General features: G+C 30.2%; 2 protein-coding genes across 2 annotated transcripts; both read right to left on the reverse strand.

Annotated features, from left to right (window-relative positions):
- Nucleotides 1-2,428: 2,428 nt before the first annotated feature.
- Nucleotides 2,429-3,520, reverse strand: LOC141659865 (uncharacterized). Its single transcript, XM_074466791.1, has one exon. It carries the CDS (start codon nucleotides 3,518-3,520, stop codon nucleotides 2,429-2,431), a length of 1,092 nt encoding a protein of 363 aa, XP_074322892.1.
- Nucleotides 3,521-3,578: 58 nt separating this feature from the next.
- On the reverse strand, nucleotides 3,579-5,701 carry LOC141659866 (uncharacterized). Its single transcript, XM_074466792.1, has 6 exons — nucleotides 5,575-5,701; nucleotides 5,247-5,469; nucleotides 5,039-5,171; nucleotides 4,562-4,958; nucleotides 4,154-4,519; nucleotides 3,579-4,072 (listed from the first exon to the last, which is right to left on the reverse strand). Exons 1-6 carry the CDS (start codon nucleotides 5,699-5,701, stop codon nucleotides 3,579-3,581), a joined length of 1,740 nt encoding a protein of 579 aa, XP_074322893.1.
- Between the last annotated feature and the right edge of the window lie 21,165 nt (nucleotides 5,702-26,866).

Here is a 26,866-nt window from a genome sequence, read left to right on the forward strand (position 1 = left end):
AAATTTTAATATGTTATCCAAAGAAAATATCAATTAAAATGGTAGGTTGTATAGAATGTGTAATGTATATTTAATTTGGGTGAATTAATTTTTCTAAGATGCAATATTTGTAAAATGTTTTTATTAGATTATTTTAAATTTTGTGGATTAACCGAACATGAATTAATAGTTGAAGTTGTAATAGTAGAATAAAAATTGAGTTTTTTGTGTCACAGTTTTTTATATTTATATATTTATATTTAAATGTAATGTGTGGTAGACTAATTTTGTACGAAAATGTTAGTTTATATATTATTGACTGGTTTTGTATTTTGACTCATAACTGGGAATCTCGTACGTTCATTTCATCAATATTAAAATTGTAATATGTTTGTAAAGTTAAATTGAAGTTGAATGAATATTTGTAATATGTTTGTATAGAATTTGTAATGTTCGGTAAATTATGTGCGTACATAAATTTAAAATGTATATTTAATTTGGGTGAAGTAATTTGTGTAAGATGGAATATTTGTTAATAAAATTTATTACATTATTTTAAATTTTTTGGATAAATTGAACATGAATTAATAGTAGAAGTTGTAATAGTAGAATAAATGAGTTTTTTGGGGCTCAATTTTTTATATAAATATATTGGAGTAAAATATTTTAAAAGAAAATATAGGTAAAAATTGTAAATTTTGGGGGAAAATATTGAAGTTAATAGCATATACTGATATAAATATTCATGATATTTGCAATCGTTATATTTGTTTGTGTCGCTTTATTGGTTATATTTTTTGTTATAATTTTATGGCGCAAAAAAAAGTTTATGCTTGGGCCTTCCAATATCCGCGGGGGGTCCCTGGGTCAAGTGACAAACATGATAGAATATGCAACACAGTGAATGGTAAATCATATAAAAATATTAAATTATAGAAAAACTATTATGTTAAAAAAGTTTAAATTTAGGTCAATTAATTTTGTACATAAATTAAATTTCTAAGTTGCAGTGTTTGAATACGATAATGATTGAAATTAAATCCATAACGTCAAATATTGTACAATAATTTAAATAATGGAAAACATGTGATGAATATTTTTTTTTGGAAAATAAGAAATTGATTAAAACGATAGTTCGTAAATGACTTAATAGTAGAAGAAGTCGTAATAGCAGAAAAAATTAATAACGTAATTGGAATATTTCGTTGAATAATTGGAAAATTAGATAAGTTAAATTGTTGTTTATTTCCATTTTTACGTTGAGGACGTTAGGGTAAAGCGGTAAATTGGTTGGGAAGGTGGAAAGTGAATATCTGGAGACCGGGAGGACGTGACTGGTCATTTAACTCTCACTTTAAAAGCAGCACAGTTACCATCATTTTCTCTCTGTGCCTCTCCTCTATCACTGTTATATCTCTGTAACAAAAAAAAACCCTTATTTTCTCAATGGCTTCCTCGTCGTCTAAACGGTATGTTTATTTTAACCTCTACTTATTATTTGTATGCATGACAACCTGAACTATTTTTTACAGTGTTGTCGCAGCCGATCAGTATGACTCAGGGTCCTCCGATGACGATGTCATGGCTACCATTGATGAGTATGAAGCATTGCCTCGAGATCACGTGGAAAAGTCTTTGACCAACTTGAACATAAACATCAGCTTGATGGTCGAGCAAGTTGCTGAGTTGTGCAAGACTCTCCGCAACATCGCGAAACAGGCAGAAATCATGGGCGAAGAGATCAGCTGTTTGAAGAAGAAAGCCGTGAAGTTCGGAAAGTCCTTGAAGTGAAGTTATAGAAGATCGGGAAATTGTGCTTTTGTTCAAGTCCTTTTGATGTTTGATCTATTTAATTAAGTTATGTATTTTGTTTGAAAAACTTGGTTGGTTCATTTATGATGTAATGTGGTTACGAACTTTTGATGGTGGTAGTTTGTTAATGTTGTTTTGAAGGTTTGAAATATTATAATCTTGATTTGCATGCAGTTTGCGTAAATTATTTGATTTGGCATTTACTTGCTCTTTTGATTTGAATCGTGTGTGACAGTATGATAAAACAGAAGTTGAAAACCATTGGTGTAGTTTAGAAATAGTGTCTGAATTCCTGGTTTGCACCGAGTATGGCATTTGCATTTTCCACATTTTGGATTATTTATGGTTTTGATATTTAAGTGTCTTTCGGTAGAGATTGTAATGCAATTTGCGATATTATGAATTACCTGGCAGTGAAATGTTGTTATGTACTATATATGCAGAGCTAAGGAGTATAAGTATGGAAATTACATTCCATTTGTTTAAAAGTTAAAGTATATAATTTCAGGGCAAAGTAAATTACATTTCATAAAAAGTTAGAGTTGATAGAAATTTTGCTCCAAAGTTAAAATCCAAAATACAAATGTTAGATACATAATCTGATGAAAGAACCAAAATAAATTACAAATTTCAGAGTCTACTCCATTGTTGGTAATGCATAGAAAACTTCTCGGTAAACTATATTCTGGGTTTTATTTGTCGGATTCCCAGTGTCATCATCAATAAATACCATCAAGCCTTTAGGAGAAGTCACTCGAGTAATTGCAACATAAAACTGACCATGCGTGAAAACTGATTTGGGCAAGAAAAGACCTACATTTTCAAGGGATTGGCCTTGGGATTTATTAATGGTCATAGCATAGCAAATTTGTAGGGGCATCTGCTTCCTCACTAATTTGAAAGGCATGCGCGTATCACTTGGACATATTTCTATGCGTGGAATAAAATGCTGAGTACCCAGAAAAGATCCACAAATGACCTCACATTCCACACAGAATTTTAAACACTTAGTAACGATCATACGTGTTCCATTACATAGACCAAGACTTTGATTCAAATTTCGCATTAACATAACGACTACTCCAACCTTTAATTTCAGCTCATGATAGGGCATACCTGAAATGTTTATTGAATTCAGGTATTCAATAGGAAATGCAGAATGAAGATCATCATCTGTTCCACCAAAGTCTTCGGCACTGTCAACACTGAAATAGGAAAAAGATTCACCCGGGACTTTGTCAACAATAAGAGAATTTAGGTGACCTACAGTCTGGTTGGTAGGAGTCAAGATGGCCCTTTCACTTAAATATTTGGGATTGTTCCAGTTTTCCAAGAAATTAGGAAAAGTATTCTTGATCATATTGTCAACAGAATTAATGTTATTCAAGTCACAAAACTGTGCAGGAACCTCTATGTCATCCTCTTCAAATGAATCATTCTGATTTTGTGTTGGATTTACTTTACCATCACCTATATCCAATACCCATTTGGCAAATTGATTTAAGTCTTCAATTTCTTTGCAGGAGTTACCTTTGTTGAGACGCATATTTTTTTTAAGTTGGAAAATTTTGTAAATACGCCACAAACGGGATCTTGTAATACATGCAGAAAGTATTTGTGACCTATCACCATAAGGAATGACAGGAAGAATCTGTCTAAAGTCTCCACCCAACAAAACTGTGATACCACCAAATGGCATAGTACCTCTGGACTCATCGACAGACTTCATAATATCTTTAAGAGTGCGATCCAAACATTCAAAGGCATAACAATGTTACATAGGCGCCTCATCCCAGATTATGAGTTTTGTCTGCTTGATCAGCTCGGCAATGTCTGAGTTTTGCCCAAATGTTGCACAGAGAAACATCATCAAGAATAATTGGAATTATAAACCGTGAATGCGCAGTTCTTCCACCAGGCAAAAGAGTTGCAACAATGCCAGATGAAGCAACAGGTAACACTATATCACCTTGAGATCTCAATTTTGAGATTGAAGTTCTCCACAAATATGTCTTGCCACATCCTCCACTACCATGAACAAAAAAAAGGCCACCTTCTTTTCTTGCAATAGATTCCAAAATGCAATTATACACAAGCAGTTGCTCTTCATTACAGTTCTGTAAGAGTTTGTTGTTCTCTTTCTCCATCTCTTCAATATTGTAACTGGTCTCCTCTAGGATCAAATTATTTATTCCCTGATGCAAATAACTGTCAGGAGGTTGCGACAACTGGGCAAACATGTTCAAACTTTTTCCAATAGACCTGAGCAAATCATTAATTTCTGGCAAACAATGAAATTTTCAATACACCATTAATTAACAAAATATACATGAAAAATGTTTTGGCGGTATAAAAAACTCACCAGCAAGAGCATAAAATTGGATTTGCTTGTTATTAAGAATGAGGTTATTGTCTTTTGTCAAGTGACGTATCTTCAACAAAATGTCTTCAATCATATTTTTCCAATGACAATCCCACAATTGTGTCAAGTCAGTAGCTTTGCAGTTAACTATGATATGGACAAATAGCTGACGCATTTGTGTTGGTAAACCACCAACGGCACACTGAGTCAAAACTTCATGCCACTCTTTATCATCATCAAGCAAACCATGTTCTTTACATGCATCAAGAAAAGTACAATAAAGAACACCATTTACAGTTTTTAGACTCTTGAAAGAAGTGGGACCTCGTACCTTAGTCAGCAACATGCGCAAGTACCACACTTCGCCTGCACTATGATGGGTATAAGAAAGTCATCCAATTTGTAAACCTCGTTTTCTTCCATTCCATTTCCTCTCACCATCATTCCACACATAATGTTGTGGGATTTCATCATAGGTGTATTGCAGGGCATTTGAATCATTTCTGTTTAGGAGAAAGAAAGCTTCAAGCTTGCTTAATCTTTCTTTTTCTCTCTCAGCAACTTTACCTAGAGATTCATTGGCACGAAAAGTGCAGTTTCTTTGACCTGGTAAGTGAAATGGTAGTCGCTCAACAGAAAGTATTCTATGATGTATTGGGAAACCAAAAATTCGATAAGCAGATTCTGCACCACAAATATATCGCCCATCAAAGTATGCTTGAATCTCATCAATACAGTCATTGTTCGCCCCATCTACTCTCTTTCGCTTTCTTCCTGTGACTTGAACAGTGGCAGTGTCATGTCCCTTTAGGCAATATTTGAATAAATATTTCAGATTCGCGCATGAGAGCATATTTCAATGTTCATATGACATTGATATTTAACCAACAAATCACGGTTGTAAGGTACAACCCATTGATTATCAAGCTCTGCATTCCTCACATTGACTGTTAAATTTGTCCTACGTCGCTTGTATATTGGAAAACCACTTTCATCAAACATAGTACGTGCACAATACCTGCATTAAAATATTTGTATATGTAAATAATTGCAGAATTATTTGGAAAACAACAACTCTTTAACCATAACTTACTTTTTAGGAAAATGACGTATGCATTTTAAATTTTGCATGCAAGGAGACTTAGTATTTTGCAAACCACATGGACCATGTATCATAAAAGCTTTAACGGCTACATAACCAACTGGATCTTTTTCAGGATCAGGAATTTCTGCTGATACATATTTGTCCACATTCTGTTTCAGTTTCCTTTTTGATTCACTGTCGAGCCATATTAACATTTGTACATGCGGAAGACCTCATTTTTGAAATTCAACAACATACATAACTGCACATAAAATATGATTGTGTGATGATTAAAAAATAAGTGGCCCAAGTGAAAAAGTGATCCAATTGAACATACCTCTAACATATTTACCAAAATAAGCTTTCTTCTTAATATCGGTGGTAAGTTGTTCCAGTTTAAGTCTAAACACTCTTGAAATTATATCAGGACAATTTTCACTTTTGCATCCAGGAAGAAACTCCATCATCTTCTGAATCTCATCCCACATAGAATTGCATGTCATTGTTAAAAAAAATATCAGGATGTCCAACATGGCGGCAAACAGCAAGAGCATCCTGAAAATTCTGCTGCATATATCTTTTTGAACCAACAAATCCGGCAGGTAGAATGATGCCTTTACCAACATTAGATGTATTTGCATCTCCATTTCGAACAGAATCACAGATATGAGAATATAATTCATTGCGTAAGATTGTTTGATTTATACGAAACCACCATAATCGAGTTTGCTCCATAGCAGAAAATGCATCAACAATATATTGTTGAAAGAGCCTGCCACCTAAGCGAGGAGTCATTCCTGTAAAACAACATAATTTATGTATTATGTTGATGTTGTTTAAAGAACAAAGTTAACATGTAATACAGATTATGATTACTGAATACCTTCATTTTGCCGAACTTGTAATCTGTAGCTATAAAAATCTTTCATAGAAATCATATCACATTCTTTATCACTATTCTCATCAGCAGACTGAAATCTGATCCTCTTATGGTAACCATCTTCTCCTCTGGAGAAAAGAAGTGGATATTGTAGAGACGTCAACTTGGGATGAACATATGACACTCGCTGCAATTTACCCATCTTCACTTTAATATTAATGTCACGATCAGGGGTGGTACTATTACTGGTACCCACATTATGCCAGCTACCTCATTCGATGCTGAAATATGATTTTCCCTTCCACTCTCTGATCTACAAACCTTAAGCTCAACTTTCAAATCAACTAATTGATTATTTTCAAAACGATCACGTGTAGTCCCAAATTCTCCAACCAATTCATTAGTTTCGTCCAACATATGAATCAAACCCTAAACAATTTCAGCATCCACATCTTCGCCATCAGAAGTATTGACCCACCGTAGTCGATTATTCACTTCATTGACAGTGTCATATATGTAAAGTTGGCAGAATTTCGGAGTATCACCGTCATCTGGTATTAACGATCCAAACACATGATGATTTTGGCCATTCAACCGATAAATATATGGACCTCTACTACGGTTAATAGAATGATCAACATTTCCCCCGGATGAAGTAAAACGAAATATTGCATTATACAATCTGATCATCTTTTGAAACAATGCACCTTTTACTCCGTCATTGTACAACTGCATCAGATAACGTGGAGTAGGAGGTATTGGTGGTAACTTGACCTCACCCTTTTTGCAGCACATTGAAAAAACAGGAGTCCCTTTTGTGACATTTTTATTAACTCTTTCTTCTTTCCACATTCGTGCACTGCAATATGTACAACAGACAAAGGGAGCTCCTAAGGAGTTGTACTCTTCAGGTATAATAGGTTTCCTCTTTATCAGCTTGGTAGCGCGAAAGTTTGTTTGAACATAAACTTCATCATCTGCATAAGACAAATATTGTATTGATGAATGAACAGAAGTAGATTAAATGAAGTTGAAACAGAGAAGATACTTACCAGTTTCAGGTTCTTCATCAAAGGTTTGCGAGGTGAAGTAAGATGCTATAAAATCGAAACAATCTGAGTAAAAATAGGAAATTGACATCCGCATTAATGAAAGTAGTACAAACAAAGTAAGTACTAACTTATATCATCATCTGACTGAAAATCAGCATCATCAGAGGAAGACATCCCAGCAATTATGGACTCCTCTGCCACAACATAAAAAAAAATTAAATACAAATAACAATATAGGTTTTTGAATTTTTGGAAGGTTACATAATGTAATGTACATACATACATACCAATTTGATCATCATGCATTTGGTACTTCTAATCAATTTTTTGATTGAAATCATGTTCAAACAGATTTCGTGGAGCATTTTGTACATGTAGCTTTGACTTGAACTTGTCATTGAATGTGTTATTTTCAGAGCTCCGAGCCACATTGGTAATAGTAGATAGTGGAGTTCTAGTATTCACATAATCAGAAGATGGTGTTTCAAATAAAGACTGATTGAACCCTGCAACAGTTCATAATATAAAAATGACTAAAGAATTGAGGAAAATAGAAGTGATTACAGGGTTTCTAATTAGTGAACCTATTTTGTGGTAATTTGGAGTGGCATATGGACTGCCAAGTTGTTGGCTAACTGTGGAGAAGACAACCTCTGATGGAGAACCGTTACTGAAAGTCATATTCTCTTTGTTTCTCATCAATATTCTTTTCCTTGCTCTAGCAGCCTTAGCCTCGATTTTATAACCTAATTACATTACCGCATTTAAACATGAAACGATTTGCATATACAATTCATACTGAAAAGTTATAAGAATTCATTGAAATTGAAATGCATTTGTTATACCTTGAATCATGCCCTCCGATGTAAACAGATGGTCTGATTTTTTTGAACTATCAAACTGGTTACCAAACATGTATACAAATTAAACAGTTGTCCAACATGTTGATAATATAACATAACAAATATCAAAATCTTACCTCGTCCATGGAATCGATAACTTCAAAAATTAATTAAACAGATAAGCAGATAGAAATAGAAATAAGGAATATTGGAAGGATTGTTGAAGAAGACCTGAGCATCAAATTTGAATTTGAATTTGTAAGACGTGATATGTACTATTTTCTTCAGTTCCAGAAGGACACAGATATCGAGGTCTCCCTCTTCGAAGCTTGCTGAAGAAGCTGAAATGCATCCGCCTCTATTGTGTTGCAGAAGGAAAAATTTTGTATATTATAAATATTGTAAATTGTTTATTTATTAATGAAGCAAAAGTCCAGTAGTACACTGAGCACATGCAGCATTGTGAAGATAAGTTGTATTGTGACAGGTGTCCAGGCATAAGCGTAAATAATGACAAGTGTAGTGGCAAAGACCTAAAATGAATAAAAACACTATTCAAAACACGCATCAGCCACTATTATATAGTAGATTAGGAAAGCTCATAAGGCACGTGTCTCCACCTAATACTACATCTAATGATTTTATGCTCCTTAATCTTTAACTAGTTATCTTAGCCGTGCTATGTATACGGAGTTTAGTTATATATTATTTATTTTAAAATTTTGAAGATATATATTTATGAAGTTGTGATAATGTGTATCAATATTTTTATACCAATATCATCACGTGTAAACACTAACAACGAATCATTCGATAACGTCTCTTCCCTTTTTTTGTCTTTGATAAAGAAATGGTATAATATTGTAGTAAAATAGTACGAAAAGTTCTATTTTTTGTATATAGTTTAAGCACGTTTATAGTTTAAACATTAATCACATAACGGAAAGTATAATAATCAAATTACAGGATAAACTACCTGCCATTAAAAATTATTGGTCCATTAATTGAAAAATTTACAAAAACATAAAGAACATCTAAAAGTTTCAACTTCACCGTATCAAAGCAAAAAGTTTCTGTTTGAAAAACAATAAACAACAATGGAAATAAAAATTAAACTTAATTATTGAAGTTCTGAAATGGAAAAATGAGATAATGTTCATTCAATATTACTCGAAAGGAAGCGATTATATGAATCTTGAGTCCGCTACAAAAATATTTTACTTTTCCTGCATAATAGAATATAATATGATGTTACTGCAATATGAAGAAATAACAAACTGTACGTATGTTATGCACGATAAACTACTGGATATACTCACATGTATATATACCTTTGGGTGTTTTTTACATTTAGATGTATACTACAGATTATAAAATGACTTCACAAAGTGAAAAGAGGAAGAGATGGTAAGGCATAAAGAATGTAGCGCAACAAGAGTTGCAAAATTTGGTTATACTGTGCGCAGACTTCAATAATGACATGGAAGAAACAAAGATTTTCTACTCAGAGATGTATGCTACAATGGAAAACATGCAATCTGAATTGTTTGTTCGTTCTGTTGGCCTTAAGGAAAAATTCAAGTAATATTTAAATGTGTATCTAATTTTATAATTTATATTACTTTATATTACAAATTGAATGGCATTAGTTTCAATGTTTCACAGCGAAATAGAAAATACTCTGAAGAATGGATCAAGAAAAAAAAGTGGAGAGTCATCACAAAGTAGTAGTGAAATTCCACATTCTTATACAGGGAATTCACTCAGATTCCTAGGTGATACGTCCACATCTCTATATGATCATGAGAAAAACTTCAAACAGAACACCGAAGAAATGATAAGTACATTTCAAAAGTTTGGAGATGGGTGGAAAGAACATCTTAATAATTTGAATGCTCGTGCTGATATATTGATTGAAGAAAGTGGAAAGTTTCGCATATTATTAGATGATTATACTCGAAATATATAAATTATGTTCTAGTCGATATGCTGTGATGATGTATTATAATTGTTCAAGTTGGAGGACAGTAATAAATGCTTTTATGCAATAAATCTAAATATGAATGATTGTTTATGTTAGATTACTATCATGTTATGTTTACTGTCGATGGTTAAAAAGATATATATACATTGAACAATAATTTATGCAGTTTATTCTATTTACAAACATGTTTTTCTTACATAATCTACATATATCACATTCATATAAATTGAAAGATTTTTATACTTGCACAATCTGACCATCATTTGCTGGTTCGGGATCATTAATTTCAAAGTCTCGAAATCTTGCTTGCTCTGGCCTAATACCTAAATCCATGTTTAGAAAATTCTGTATATCTGCAACAGGCCTATCAAATGTTCGAAGGTCATGCGAATCCTGTCTGTAAAGTGTTGCTAAATGACGTGCAACTGCATTCCTATGAGGGTGAACCAAATTAAGTTCATAACAGATATTCTTATCATTAAGCCTTGAAAGAATAAGTCTAAAAGTCTGTCTAGTATGTTGTGTAATTCCTTCTTCTTTGTAATATTTGCATTCGCGATATGCTTGTATATTATCGGTTTCAATGATAACTCGTTCGTAGGAATCCTGGAATGCACGGCGCATGCCTAATAGAATAGCCCATAATGCACTATTTAAATTTGTAAGTCCTGGAATTGTGCCATAAATCAGTCTGAGAAGATGACCTCTTGCGCCTCTTACAACAACACCAATACAGTTTTTATTATCGCCTTCAAAAACATTATGAATAAACTCACTATGCACATTGATCTTCACCCAACCATTAGGAGGGAATTTTCATACACGCTCAACATGTTCCATTCTCCTTAAATGTATAACACAACAGTTATCTGTTTATGGGTATAACTTAATTATATGAGATATCATAAAATGATTCATGCTAATATATAAAGAAAAGAATTCAAGAGATGTGTATGCTCCAAATAGTTGTAGAGTTTTAAATAACTAAAAAAATAAATATGAGAGTTGAGAAGATGTGTCTATTCCAAATAGTTGTGGAATTTTAAATAACTAAAACTATTGGAATAGTTTAGACTGCAATATTGTTTAAAAATGTGTCCAAAAGAGAATTAATATGTGGAAAAAATTACATAAATAATTTTTTAATTTTTTGCACATGATTTAAGCAATTGATACGTATAGTATTACACTAGACACACAAATTCTTAAAAAATCTCCACCTTTTTTGCAAGTTTACTGGTAGTGTTCTTGGAAGACTTAATGCTCCTTTTCTCATTCCACATTCTAGCATTACACTTCTGAAAAATTTTGGACGGTGGTCCAAGGTCCTTGTATCCACTCCACAAATCTGTGATTTTTATGACAATAAGATGATAACTTGTGACCTGCTTAATAATTTATAGAAATAAGTAACCAACATTAAAAAGATTTATACCTGGATTTGGTTCATCACTTTCTTCATCAGATAAATATCCGCCTCGATGAATGTTTACTGTAACATTTACAAAATCACAATAATATGGAATTGTTAGACAAACTAAACATTAATACAAATGAGCAACTTATATAACAACATACAATGGGGATCTGATGCATCTTCATTATCATCTAAATAGAACACGAAACTATAGATATTAATAAATTGGACTTTGCAAAAATCTTTACAAAGTTAAGTCAAGTACAGAATACAACACCAGAAATAAATTGCTCGTAGTGTGGTTCTTCATCCGCATCATTGAGTGCTTGTAACAATTTCTTGATATTCATGCATCATTGACCAAAAAACAGGTTAGACACACCTACATAGAATTCATCATGATTTTGTAAACAATGCTGTAAACTTTATTAGCACACCATCATCTCCTGCCAAAACAAAAACAAATATAAGTAAAAAATAAATATATAAACATATAAAATCTACACAAATAACAATACTAATCAGAGATTAGACACGCATACACTTCATTCTAAAAAAAAGACACACATACACTTAATTCACCACGATCAAAAAATCATGTGCTATGTATTTAGGCATAGGTTATAAAATCATGCATCATTAATCAAAAAACAGGTTAGACACACATATACTCTGAACTTTATCAACATATCATCATCTCCTGGCAACACCAAAATAAATATAAATAAATAATAAGTATATGAACATATAAAATCAATATAAATAACAATACTAAAATCACGAAAAACAGAGATTGAAAAGATGGACATAATATTTAACAAGTAGAGCACGTATAACCTGCAAAAAGAGAGAGAAGAATGAGATTCAGAGATTAGAAATTTATGTAAATAAGAAAATCATCTCATCAAAATTAGGTATGTGTTTATATCTGTATATATCAATCTAATTCAAATAAAAGCAAAAAATAAGGAAAATATTAATTAGTGATTCTTTTAATGAGGAATTTGAAATTCAGAACATAACCAATAAGAAAACTAAAGATTATTATTGATATAGAGATTTAACTAGATGTGAGAAAATACAACAACAAATGCAAAATTGTTGACCAGTGTTAGATAACGACGAAACATTGGGATTTTGGTTTTCCTTAAATACATATTGATGCATCGATTGCACTTTCTCATTGGATGTCTGAGGCAAATGAGTATTTTTGTGCTCACAACTTGGAGAAACACACACATACAAAGACACATAATGAATAATAAACGAAGCAAAATATTATAAAATACATTTCTAAAAAAAGTGTATAACCTTTAGGTACAGAGGAAGGAGATCATGAACCAAGAGAATGTTAAGTCTGGCCTATATTAAAAAAAATGTATAATGAAAACAAAATCCAGTATTAAAATACAAATTCCTGATTATAACTTATGGGATACCAGTGTTACATGATAATAAAAAATTGGGATTCTTGTTCTCTAACATGTTATATCTAATTAGATGATTCTCTTTAACAGTGGAAGCATCAAACAGCCGAGTTATCTTTTCTGACAACCTATAACACATTAAAAAGATTTAAGTACATCAAAATATAACATAGTAACGTGATTGCAGAGTGTTTGACAAAACCTTTATGTACAAAAGAAGGAGATATTGGACCAAGATGGGGTCGTTTGCGACCTATAAACTCAAAGCAAACAACCAGGCAATGTAAATTTTTAGAAGATACAATTACAAAGAATTTATAAATATGCATAAACTGATATAAGAAAAGCAATCAACCAGGCAATAAAAAGAGACTACTCAAAATGCAAAAGGATCAAAGAAATTTTAAGCACATAAACATATATAACATAATCACATCAAAATTAAAGAAGCTCATTCGAAAGAAGTGATTTGATTACAGAACATACCTTGTGAATTCGATTACAATACATACCTTGTGAATTCTGGTCCAATAACAATGAAAAGATAACCAACTGCATAATCAAAATTTGATTCGATTATCTTGTAAATATATAATATCAAAGAAGAATATAAAGAAGTGATTCGATTACAATACATATCTTGTGAATTCTAGTCCAATAACAATGAAAAGATAACCAACTGCATAATCACAATTTGATTTTGCATAACATACCTTTGGAAGTTTTCATCAAACATGTACACTGCACAAGCAAAAGTAAATAATCAAAACACTATCAAAATTAACTTAAAATTAATAACAACGGTTAATGTATATTAATAATTCGCCCTGATTAAATCAAGCATGTTTTAATGGAGGAATCAAGCAATACTAATTCATCGTTCCTAAATCACAAAAAAAATATGAAAAAGATACTATCGTTTTACCAGATTTAACCATTAACAAAAACCGGGATAAAAATAGGATACGTACATGAGGAAAGATGTGATGTATTCAATGTTTGTGAGGATAACCGATGTGCATTGATTATGTATTGAAGAAGAGGATCAAAATTGAGAAACAATAAATTTAAATTCAAAAAAATACATGATGTATGCTATCATGGAGGTGTGGGTAGTTATGAAATTTAAAAACGGGTATACTGATGTACTGTTAATTTATATGAAGAAAGAATACATTTGAATTTGAATTATATGTTTACACTTGATTGAAGCATTAATGTTTTTGAATTTGAATGTTACTTAAATTGAGGAGTAATCTTAGGCATGATCTTGTTATTTGTTACACAATATTTAATATGATTTTACATTAATAGACATGGGTTTTATCCATGAAACCAGATTATCCATCTTTTAACTCAAAAAAGTGTAAAAATAGAAGAGCTGGTTTACCCATTTAAAGTTGGACTATCCATAACTGAAAGTATATTTACCAAAATGGGTATAAAGTAGTATAATTTTTTTTGGATGGGAGGGTATTTAGTGTAATTTGCTTTTTTCTTTGATAGTAAAGTTTAGGAATATATTGATTATCTTGGGATCATCACACATGGGGCGGCAATCCGACCCGAAATTCGACCCGAACGCGACTTGATTTGTAATCCGATTTACTGAGAGAAAATCTGAAAATCAGCCGAACACGACATGCACAACCCGAAAATGACCCGTTATTGAGAATTTCATTCCTTTCCACCTAATTATTTATTTTCATTTAATTTTAGGTAATTTTAGTTTAATCCGAAATTGACCTGTTTACGAACACGACCCGAAATCCAAAATTATCACCCCTAATCAAACTATCTATTTCTAGTAACTAAGTAATAACTACTTTTATTATTTATTTTAACTGGGTTAGTATTTAGCTTTAGCTAAAATATTACTCATAAGATGTTACTTTAGACTTTAAAGAGAGTAACAAATCCTATTACACAAGCTGATATATTTCTACCAAAATAAATAGGTACCTCTAGAGTAGAGGTGGCCACATGTGCGGGTTTGAACAACCCACTTGGGACTGGCTCGTACGGAAGCCCGATTTTATTCGGCCCGAATCGGGCCGGTTCAAACCCGCACAGCTCGTTAAAATAGTAGTGCCGGTTACGAATTAGGAAGTTAAAATTTGGACTCGAACCGGCCCGCACATGAACCGCACGCCAAGTGGAACTGCACGGACCGGCCCGCACAACCCACCTGGCTCGCGGGTTTCATATCACTTACTAGTTTGCTGTATCTTTTTATTCCTTCATATTGTTAAGATACATTAATGTGAAAATTAATATTTTATTTTTAAAGTCAAACATGCATCTACATGGGAGCATATAGATACTTCTATTATATTGTAACAATTAAATTAGGAATTAAGTAATTTAGTTAATAAAAAATGAAAGTTACTAAGAATTAAAAATGTATTTAAAATGAAAGTAATTTGGTAAAAAATAATTAAACAAATATTTGTAATAAATAATTAAAATTGTAGCTAAAAAACGAAAAACAATCAAGCAGCTCGTTCAACCCGCGCGACTCGGCCCGCACGGCTCGCACAAGCTCGTGAGCTCGCGAGTCACAGTGCCGAATACGGTTTCCTTTTTTTCATATCTGAACCGGGCTCGGCCCGACCCGATTCTCCAGCGTGCCGGTTCAGTGTCCAAAATTAACGTGCTCGACCCGTAGTGAGGCCCGGACCGCACGAATGACCACCATTACTCTAGAGTCTGAGGCGAGCAAGGAAGCAGAGGACTTAGATAATTTCCTTGTTAAATAGGTAAAAAACCCCTCCCCAAACCGTGCAGCTTCTTAACATTTAAAATGAATAATTCGACTCGTATTTTTAAAGTATAATTTTATAATTTATTTTTAAGATTTTATTTTTTGATGAAAGTTTAATGTTTAAAGTTTTATTTAAAAAAAGTTAAAAATAAGTTAAAAAATTATACTAAATAAGAGTTTTAAAATATATGTCGAACTTTCTATTTGAAATGTTAACAATCTAAAAAGACGAAGAAAGTATCATGTAAGACAAAACTTGTATAGAGCTGAAATAAGTTCGCAAGGAAAAGCTAAGGACCTATTTACTTCAATTGTTTTCCAGAAAATTTTTCTAATAAAATTGAAAAAACTAAAAATATGTTCAAATGCAAAATTTTCATAATAGAAAACTAGAAAAATAAAAAACACGGTTTTCCTGTGTTTTCCAAATTATAACTAGAAAAGTGTGGAAAACAATATTTTGATGTTTTATAGACCTAGAAAAGTGAAAAACACGTTAAACACCTACCAAACACAAACATTTTTATATTTTTATTATTTTTAACCTTATATGGCCATTAACAATTTTATAAATTTACTGAGAAAGTTAACAAAAAAAGTAGGCAGTAAACAACCAATATACTACTAACTTAACTTATGGAATTTATAAAATTTTAAAACTATAATATATATTTTTAAATTAAAAAGTATAATACATATTTGTAATAAAAAATTCAAAATAGTTTAATTTAACAATTATTTTGTTAATATTATTTCGTAAAATATTATTCAAAACAATTGTATATAATTATTAATATTATTTTGTTAATACCAAATTTAATTTAACTAATTAGAAAGTAGTTATGAGTTATTTCGTAAAATATTATTCAAAAAAATTGTGTATAATTATTAATTGGATTATTTATTAAAAGCTATAAAATTATATATATATATATATAGTCATATACTTAGAAAATTTCATTATTCAACCTATTTTAGAAAACTATTTTATACTTTATTTGGCATATTTAATTATATTTATCTAAAAAATTTGTTTTAAACATGTACAAGAAATATGTATACAAAATTAAATTGTGAAATATTTAAATTATTTTACTTACTCTTCTATATATATTTACTCAAATTATATTGTCATTTATTTAATATTTTTAAGAAGATAGAAAACATATCATATATTATTTTAGTATTTGGAACACATTCTCTCAGTTTTCAACTATTTTCTTAGAAATGAAAAATTTAGAAAATTTTAGCAAAATAGAAATTAGAAAAATGGAAAAAATTTCTACAAGTAAACAACCCCTAAGTTATTCACGCAGATATAATCTTAACCGACTATTTTTAAGGTTTCGATGGTCTATGGTCAAATGATTGTTGGCAATAGTTAGCAGTATACCCGGCAAAATGTGGCTACGTTCGAAAAACCCAATCAAAATTTATAAAATTAGATTCGATTTGGGATTTGAATCATATAATTCGATAATTATCCAAAATTCGATTTAAACTAATTCAAAAATTATTCGAACCGAAATTTTAATCGAAAATAATCTGAAATACTAAATCCGATTATAACTTGGAACCGATCAAAACTCAATAATATATATTCTGAACCGAATATGACCCGATATATAAACAAAATGCATAAATAAAATAATTTTATTTTTATGGTAACAAAATAATTTTATCATAATTTTTTGTAAAAGTACATTAAATATATTTAAAAATACTACATTTAATAAAAAGATTTTTTTAAATCTCATAAATTGAAAAAATGAATAAGTTATAATCGGAAAATATCAGAACTGCATTTTTTGTCCAATCTCAATCTGAATTTCATCTTATTTTAATCTGAATTAAACCCGAACTGAATCACAACCGATCTAATCCGAATGTTCTTCAAATATTTCATAATTCGAAAGTGATTCCGCTCCGAAATTGATTCGGTTATTTGAATTTTCAGGTCCAGTTACCACTTAGCAATACATTGTACCGTGATAAATTATCAAAATTTACTGTTCACTTATTGTAGTAATTTATTGTGCTTGCATTTGAGGGGAACCCGTAACTAAAAGAGAATAACGTGGCTGAAATTATCTCACAAAACTTATCTCATCACCTCGTGCAAATATTCTTAAGTATAATAATAACAGTATTTTTGTATGTACATATAATCAATTTTTTTATTAATAACGAAATCATATTTTATTGGTGCCCAAAAAAAAATACGGAAGTATCAAAATATCAAATTTTGATAATTATCTAACGCAAATTACTTTTACTCTATCTAAACTTTATTTTTATTAGTTAGTGTTTATCCAAACGTCTATTTACTTTTAATTTAAAAAATATTTTTAAATTATAAGATAATTATAAGATAATACTAATTAACATTAAATTATCTTAAATAACAAATATCTTGTTGATAAGATAAATAAAATTTATACTATTTATTAATAAGCGAACTATATTTTATTGCAGTACATAAATACAAAAGTACCAAATTTTGGTACTCACCTAACACAAATTGACTTATATTCTCTCTAAATTTTGTTTTCTATCCGTTAGTGTTTATTCAAACATCTATTTACTTTTAATTTGATTTTTTTTATCAATAATTAAGTAATATTAAATAAACTATGTTAAAAAATCTAGTTATAAGATGATTGTCAAATAATATTAATTAATATTAAATTAGCTAAAATAACAAATATTTCGTTCATAAAATAATTATACAATTAGTTTAACAAAAAAAATTAATATATTAGATTTTTTAACAAGTAAAACAATGTAGAACTGGAATTATTATGGAAAATTTCATATCTGATTCTATTCATTTTAACTACATGATTATTATTTACGAGTACCAATTTAATATTTCATATTAATAAATTAATTGCGATCACTGTTTCGCACTACAAATACTAATTCGATATTTTAATCTGCTTCGCCCGTGTTATCACCTATCTATGCTATACTATTAAACAAAATCATGTTCTATTTGAACACAAAATTACTAAATCTTGGTACTCACCGAAAAAATTATATAACTATTTTTAAAATTTCATATAATTAAATTTCAACTAACACAAATTGACTTCTAGTCTCTATATACTTATTTCGACATTAGTTTTTATTTGTTAGTATTCATCCAAACATCAATTTACTTTTAAATAATAGTATTAGTAAAAGTTAATATGTTAGATTAATATAACAAGTAAAATAATTAGGTGCATAACTGGAATTATAACTAGATTTATAAGTCACATTAGTAAAAGAAAAAGAATAATACGGTGAAATTTTACAACTACACTTGACTTCAATTTCTTTAATTACATAATTTAACAGCATTGATTTATTTTAACATGTATTTCGCACGGAATATTCTGAGATTTAATTTTATACAAATAATAACTTTATATTATTTTTAATATCGTCCTATGTGAAACACAGGTTACCAACTAGTAATTTGTAATTACGATAATATGACGAAACCTAAAAAAAAAAATATATATACTTTTTATTAATAAATGAAACAATGTTTTATTGGTGCCCAAAAGTACCACAATACCAAATTTTGGTATCCACCTAATACAAAATGACTTTTATTCTCTCTAAATTTTATTTTCTACTAGTTAGTGTTCATCCAAGCGTATTTTTACTTTTAATGCAAGATTAGAATTATACCTGGAAATTTGATATATGATTCAATTCTTTTTAATTACATAATTATTCTTTACAAGCACCTATTTAATATTCCATATTAATCTTTAATTTTGATCCGTGTTTCGTACTACAAATACCAATTCGATATTTTCAATCTGATTCGCACGGGTTATCAACTATTTATGTTAATAAGCAAAACCATGTTTTATTAGAATACAAAGGTACCAAATATTGGTACTCACTATAAAATTATTTAACTATTTTTAAAATTTTATAGGGTTAAATATCAAAATAATCACTGAAGTGAAGGTCGTATATCACTTCGTTCACTGATTTTAACGGGATATCAGTCTGGTCACTAAAATCAGATAAATATCAAATAGATTACTCAAAATATATGATGAGAAAATAAATATAATATTTTTTTGAGTTATATACCTTTGTCTACAACGCAACTACAACCAAATGAAATATTGTGAATTCTAGTTATTTAGATAATATATCTAGATTTTTAAAATTTTATTTATTATTTATTTTAAATTTTACAGTTATTTTATCTTACTTAATTAAAAATAATTAGTAAATAAAAGTTTTAAAATCTAGATATTTTATCTAAAATGCTAGACCTCGCAAATTTTCATATAATTATAGTAGCGTTTAAGGAAAATGTGTATAACTTAGCAAACTATAAATTTTACTTTTTCGTCGTATTTTTGGAGGTATCTATTTGATATTGATATGACTTTAGTGATTAAAATAAAAACCCGTTAAGATCATTAAATAAATTGATATATCGTCTTCACTTCAGTGACCAGATTGATATTTTACCCAAATTTTATATAATTAAATCTCAACTAACAGAATTTACATCTACTCTGTCTCTCGACTTTGTTTTCACTTAAATTTCTATTTGACAGTGTGCATCCAAGCGTCGATTTACTTATAAATCCATTCAAGCGTCAATTTACTTTTAAATAATCGTACTAATAAAAGATAATATGTTAGATTTATATAATAACTAAAATAACTAGATGCATAACTAAAATTATAACTAGATTTATAAGTCATATAGTCAAAAAAAAGTTAACAATACACGATAAAATTTCATAATTATACTTGCTTGTTCAGGACTAAGTACTTCAAAGATCTGACCCCTATCAAATTCTTTTAACTACATAAGTTAACAATATTTATTTACTACTCCCTCCGTCCCGACAAATTATTTACGTTTGGTTTGGACACGGAGGTTAAGAAATATGTATAAAGTAGTGGAAAAGAGAAAGAAAAGTGAGTGAAGTAGTGTGACCCATTAATTTTTAATGTATAAAAAGGAGATAGTGGAGTAAAAGTAGTGTGAAAGGGAAAAAAGTGGGAAAGTGGTAGGACTCATTTTCTTTTTTTGGTAAGTTTTGAAATGTAAAGAATTGGTTGGGACATCCCAAAAAGGAAAGTGTAAAGAAATGGTTGGGACAGAGGGAGTATATTTTAATTTGTGTTTCACACATAATATAAGGTTCAATTTTATGTAAATATAAATAACTTTATATTATTTTTAATCTCGGGCCAGTGGTTCGCACGGGTTACCAACTAGTATGTAATTAAAATACTAAAATACTATTCCTCCTTCCGATTCATTTTTATACAATTTCCTTTATGGGATGGCCCATTCAATTCTACACATTTCTAAATTTACCAAAAATAGTAAAAATTGTATAATATAAAATTAACTACACCCACTCACATGTACTACTTTCTTGCACTATACTAACTTTATAAATTAAATATTAACTGACCCCATCACTTTACCCACTTTTCTTATTTTTTCTAATAACATTTCATTTTTCTTAAATTTCTGTGTGCAAACGAAATATATACTTCTTGATGGGAATGAGGGAGTACTACAACTAACCAGATGTCTAGAACTAGGGCTGAGCAAAAAACAGAATTAAAACCGAAACCGAACCGAAACCGGGAAAAATCGGAAAAAATTGATCCGAGTAAAACTGATCTGAAACCGAAAATAAAAAACCTAACCGATTTAAATGGCTCGGTTCCGGTTATACGTGTCAGGTTTAAACTCAATAGGTAATATGGGTTTGGTAATAGAAAATTATTATCATAATGGGAATGAATAATAATTGTATGGGTAGATAATAATTGTCATAATCTGATTTGATAATAACTGTATGGGTTGGAAATTATTATTGTAATCAGATTAGGTATGTATTATTGGCTAAGTTTGTGATGGCTATATATACATATCCATGTTATTGTTTTGATGTATGATTAAGAGATGTAGTCGTCTTAGGTATCGTGCGGGAGATGCTTGAGCATTGGTTGGCTCAAGTATCAGTTTGGCACACCATTGAGGTGTTATGTATTGATGTATTATTGATAATTATTTGGATGAATAATACAAGTTGGGACGTGGGTTTTTTCACGTCAAATATATTATTGTGTGTTTGTGTGCGTACTCTGTATTGGTAGAATTGAATTTCGAATATGTGTGTGTTTCCTCCTAACAAGTGGTATCAGAGTTAAGTTCAGGTTCGTAATGAATTGGGTTGGAGGAAAGTTCGAGGTTCAATTCGTATGGTGAAGTACATTGATGGATTTGCTGACAAAGTTACGTGCGGTCTGGCGGTTGACTTGCACTGTGGATCAATTCGTTTGAACTCGAGGTGGAATATGGACGGGATGATTGCAATAGTTTCAATAGTTTGACGGTTGATTAACCAGGTGAAGAATTTGGATGGTGCTCGCGATGTTCTTCGAAAGAGGTCGAAGAATTATGAAAGGAAGGATCGGGTGACTCAATGCTGAAAGGAGGCACTCGTGGTTGATGAACGTGATTTTATGGATGGATATGTCGTTATAATGAAGAAGGTATTTTGGAGTTATTGAAGGTCACTATACGGGTTTTAATGATTCTCAAAAGTTGGAAGAACGAGATGAATGGATTCTTGTTCGAGGGGAGGCATTGGCGAACAGACGTTAATGGTTTGAAGGTGATCGTTAATTCAGTTGTGAAATTGTATTGGGTTGAAGGGGGGATTGTTGGGTTTAAACCCAATAGATAATATGGGTTTGGTGATAGAAAATTATTATCATAATGGAAATGAATAATAATTGTATGGGTAGACAATAATTGTCATAATCAGATTTGATAATAACTGTATGGGTAAGCAATTATTATTGTAATTAGATTAGGTATGTATTATTTGCTAAGTTTGTGATGGCTATATATACGTAGTCATGTTATTGTTTTGTTGTATGTTTAGGAGATGTAGTCGTCCTAAATATCGTGCGAGAGATGCTTGAGTATTGGTTGGCTCAAGTATCAGTTTGACACACCATTGAGGTGTTATGTATTGATGTATTATTTGTTTGGATTAATAATACCAGTGTTCTAAAACTCGGGAGTACTCGGACGAGTACTCGCACTCGGAGCTATTTCCGATCTGGTTTTGATGTACTCGGTCGTAACTTGGTTTTTTATTTTGACTCGGGTCAAACTCGGGCAAAACCCGGATTACTCGGAAAAAACTCGATTTTAGAAGAAAAAAATTAAAAAAAAAGAATAATATTCCCAAAAAAACTCGTAAATGGGTACTAGTTTGTAACAAATAAATACAACTTTTATGTATTTTTAATGTTAAAATAATTATAAAAGGCTAGCCAAAATAAGAAAATAATAATTAATTATATTGCATATCATATATAAAATATTATAAGTTAAATGCATACTAAATAAAAGTTACCGGTCATTTAAAATTTTAAGTTTTATATCGAGTACTATTTCGAGATACTCGAATACATAATTAATTATCTTATATATCATTTATTTATATAATACTTTAAGTTAAATAAATATTAAAATTAAAAATAAATATTTTATTGTCCAAGTTTTTAACCAAGTACTCTTTCCGAGTACTCCCCGAGTACTCTGGGGACTCTTTACTCCATGGCTTTGCCGAGTCTAATAGAGTACCGATTTTTAGAACAATGAATAATACAAGCTGGGAAGTGGGTTTTTCATGACAAATATATTGTTGTGTGTTTGTGTGCGTCCTTTGTATTGGTATAATTGAATCTCGAATATCTTATTTATCTTTGATGTATGCCTTTATATTCTCACTTAAATTTATATAAATTTAGTAATATTTTGTTAATTCTTTTTTAGTAATTTACATTCCATTTTACGATTTATAATATCTTTTAAATTTTATATTCATTGTCAAGTCAGTTTATAAATTATTATTTTACCAAACACATTATCAATTTATAAATAACTTCTATGTAAAATTATCCAAACACCTAAATAATTTATAAGTTACAATGTTCGTATATAACTTATGTGACACTTTCCGACTTTAAGTTATAAGTTACATTTTTTAATAAATCCCGTAGTGTTAGTTAAAATCAATATGTTTTTATTATCTCCTTTATATATTATTTTTCGTTTTTATATATGTCAGTTTTTTAACCGAAACCAAACTGATTAGAACCGAACTTGAATTTTTTAAACCGAAATCGAATCTGAACCGGTAGTTACGATTCTCAATTTTAAAACCCGAAAATATATAGTTACAATTCCGATTTTATCCTGAAAACAAGCCGAACCGGCTCATTAATATATTCTTAATGTTTACTAGCACTAGGATTTACAAATTACTTTAAATACCCTTCATTATTTTACTCTGCTAAATCATTTGCTTACCCTTTTTGGTCATAAAAAATTCAGCTGGATTATCCATAATAATCATATTGACCCAATTGCAACCCATGGGTTTGGCCGAAATCAATGTGGCAGTACAAAAAATACTATACTTAATCGGATACTCCATCCACTATCCATGGGTTCTGGGTAACCCAACTTACTATCCAACAGATTTGACGTGCAACCAACATGGTAACTACCATGACAAAAAAGTTGATAACAACAATGGCACCTTAATCTTCAAACAAATAAGTCATGTAGCATCAATCTTGTTGATCACAATTATTCTCTAATTTTATAAAATAAAATTTACAAGTCAATCATTTAATATGTTTGATCTTTTTAACATTAATTTTATATCCTTAAAAACTAATATCCTCAGCACACCACTCCATATATATTACGTTTACCATTTTTACTGAGATTTAATATCCTCAACAATAATTTGGTAGCGATTAATATATTACCTAAATTAATAAGAGTAAATAGTCATATAAATTATTTATTAGCAAATTACACCCTACAAAAATATAGATATAGTTCTAATTGATTCTTTTTATGATTTACAAAATCAATAATCCAAATAATATCATACATGTCTATAATTCATGCTATAATTGATTCTTTTATGATTAGAAAATCACTAATTTATTATTTGAATCATGGAAACAATTATTAAGTGTTGATTTGTCTATACATACATCAATTTCTCCCACTAATTATGTCTCAATCACATATATAAACCATGTTCATCCTTTCACACAAAATCACATCTTCCTACTAACAGTTAGCAACCACTACACAAATGTAATAATACTCAACTATTTCTGATTTTCTATTTTCTCATGGTTTTTTATGTATCTATCATGTAGTTAAAAGTTGAATTGATTCGAACTAATTCGCTGAATATACTATTTTCCAAATATTTAGCAACAATGTTCGATCAACTATCTTCTCTCGACCTCTCTAGAACCACCTGGAAAATTAAAGTAAGAGTAACTCGAATGTGGCCTTCGGTTCCAAACTCTTCTATCGCAAGCGATGTCATCAAGGGATAACCTCATTCTGCTGGTTGATAGTGTAAAATCTATATTTTTTAAACTTATAATAGTTACATAAAGTTATATTTAAATATCAATATGTTTATAAAATATTTTCTATGTTTAACCACTTCTTCACCATTGTTTGTTTATGTAGGATTGTCATGTACATGCTTACATATATCCAGATTACTGGAAAATGCATTCTGATAAGATAATGGAGGGTGGCGTATACGTGTTTTCTAATTTTTACACCAAAAAAGCTCTTGGAACTCTAAAACCTGTTATTTCTAGGTTAATAATTATTTTCTCACATACGACAATTGTAGATCCTGTTGATGATGATGTTATGATATCTACCCACAAATTTAAATTTGTGGATCTGAGTGAATTATTTGTTGTTGCACAAGCAAACAGTGGTGCATAATTTCCAGAATTTGCAACAGGTTTTGAGGACACGATCCTTTTTTTAAAATTTCAAGTAATTTTTTCCACGCAAAGTGTCTAACATCAATATTGATTGTAGATGTTATGGGAGTATTAGAGAGTTTTGAGGAGATTTTCAAGATTGGTACTATGTTTGGTCAAATGGACATTGTCCATTTTCGGATTACTGATGGAAGGTATTAATTTTCTTGGTTCTTTCTGATTATTGTTTGTGTACATATATTTAATATTACTTTCCATATTGTATGTTTACTATTACTTCATCTATTATTTTATTCTAGGAATTCCTCCAAAGTTATCGTGTGGGGTAATCTTGCAATTGCAATTGATGCACGTTATAAAGAGATTCCAAAAGAAGAGCGAGTGATTGTCATATTGACCACTACCAAACTTAAGATTTTTCATAGTTAGTTAATTTTTAATGAACTAACCTCCTTATCAATAAAATTATCAAAAATATTGCAGCAATGAAGCTTAATATTCAAATTTTCTTGGTTGCAGCCTTTGTTCAGATTAGCACTATACCTGCTTCCAAAATTTATCTAAATTTGTACCATGATGCCGTTTTTGAGATGAGACCGAGGTTAACGTTGCTGACACATATGAGTAATTATGGCTCTTTAATATTAATTTATTCTCAATACCAAAATTATTACATGTACTTCATTTCTCGAATTACACTCCGTGAAGAAGGTTACGTTCCTTCGAGGAAAGCTATATCATCATCAACTCAATCCCAAGGGTCAATTTATCATACTATTCATACTATCACGCTAAAAGAACTTAGTGAGAAAACTGCAACTGATTTTCTGAAGGTATTAATTATTTATTTGCTTTACACAGTTTTACTAACTACATATGTATAGAAATTTGAGTTTATTTTTTTTCTACTGCCTCCAAACAATTTTATTCATCATATCTTAATCATTTTTTAGATGATTTTCCTATACAAAGTGAAAGTTAATAATGTGGAGGAGAGTGTCGGTTGATGGTACCGTAGCTGCAGCAAGATGGATTGCTCTAGAGAAGTCACAAAACTGGAAGGAAAATATAAATGCTCCACATGCAATCAAAACAATCATGTTCCTAAAAAAAGGTTGTATAATTGTAAACTAAACCAGTTTACAGTTATATGAAACTTCAAAAAATCATATAAGTTCTTAATCATTTTTTTTAATGTTTAGGTTCAAGATTTTTCTACTTGCAGAAGACTCTACAGAATCGTTTAATTTCGTCCTCTATGACCGTGCTGCAAAACTACTGGTGGGTAAAGCAGTAACAAAACTTATTGCCGAAGGTTTCGAGGTGTGCCAATTTGTTATTATGGTATCTTTGTTTTAAATTCAGCTTTTAATTTCTATTTTATAATAAATTTATTTGTCAGAATCAATTATTT

The sequence above is a fragment of the Apium graveolens genome, chromosome 5 (genome assembly GCF_009905375.1).
Source record: "Apium graveolens cultivar Ventura chromosome 5, ASM990537v1, whole genome shotgun sequence".
NCBI classification, from domain to species: Eukaryota; Viridiplantae; Streptophyta; class Magnoliopsida; order Apiales; family Apiaceae; genus Apium; species Apium graveolens.

Coding starts and splice junctions, on each gene's coding strand:
- LOC141659865 (XM_074466791.1), bottom strand. CDS start 3,520: ATGAAGTCTGTCGATGAGTCCAGAGGTACTATGCCATTTGGTGGTATC.
- LOC141659866 (XM_074466792.1), bottom strand. CDS start 5,701: ATGGAGTTTCTTCCTGGATGCAAAAGTGAAAATTGTCCTGATATAATT. Junction 5,172..5,246: donor ATACGTCATTTTCCTAAAAA/GTAAGTTATGGT, acceptor ATTTTAATGCAG/GTATTGTGCACGTACTATGT. Junction 4,073..4,153: donor CCAATTTTATGCTCTTGCTG/GTGAGTTTTTTA, acceptor ATTGTTTGCCAG/AAATTAATGATTTGCTCAGG.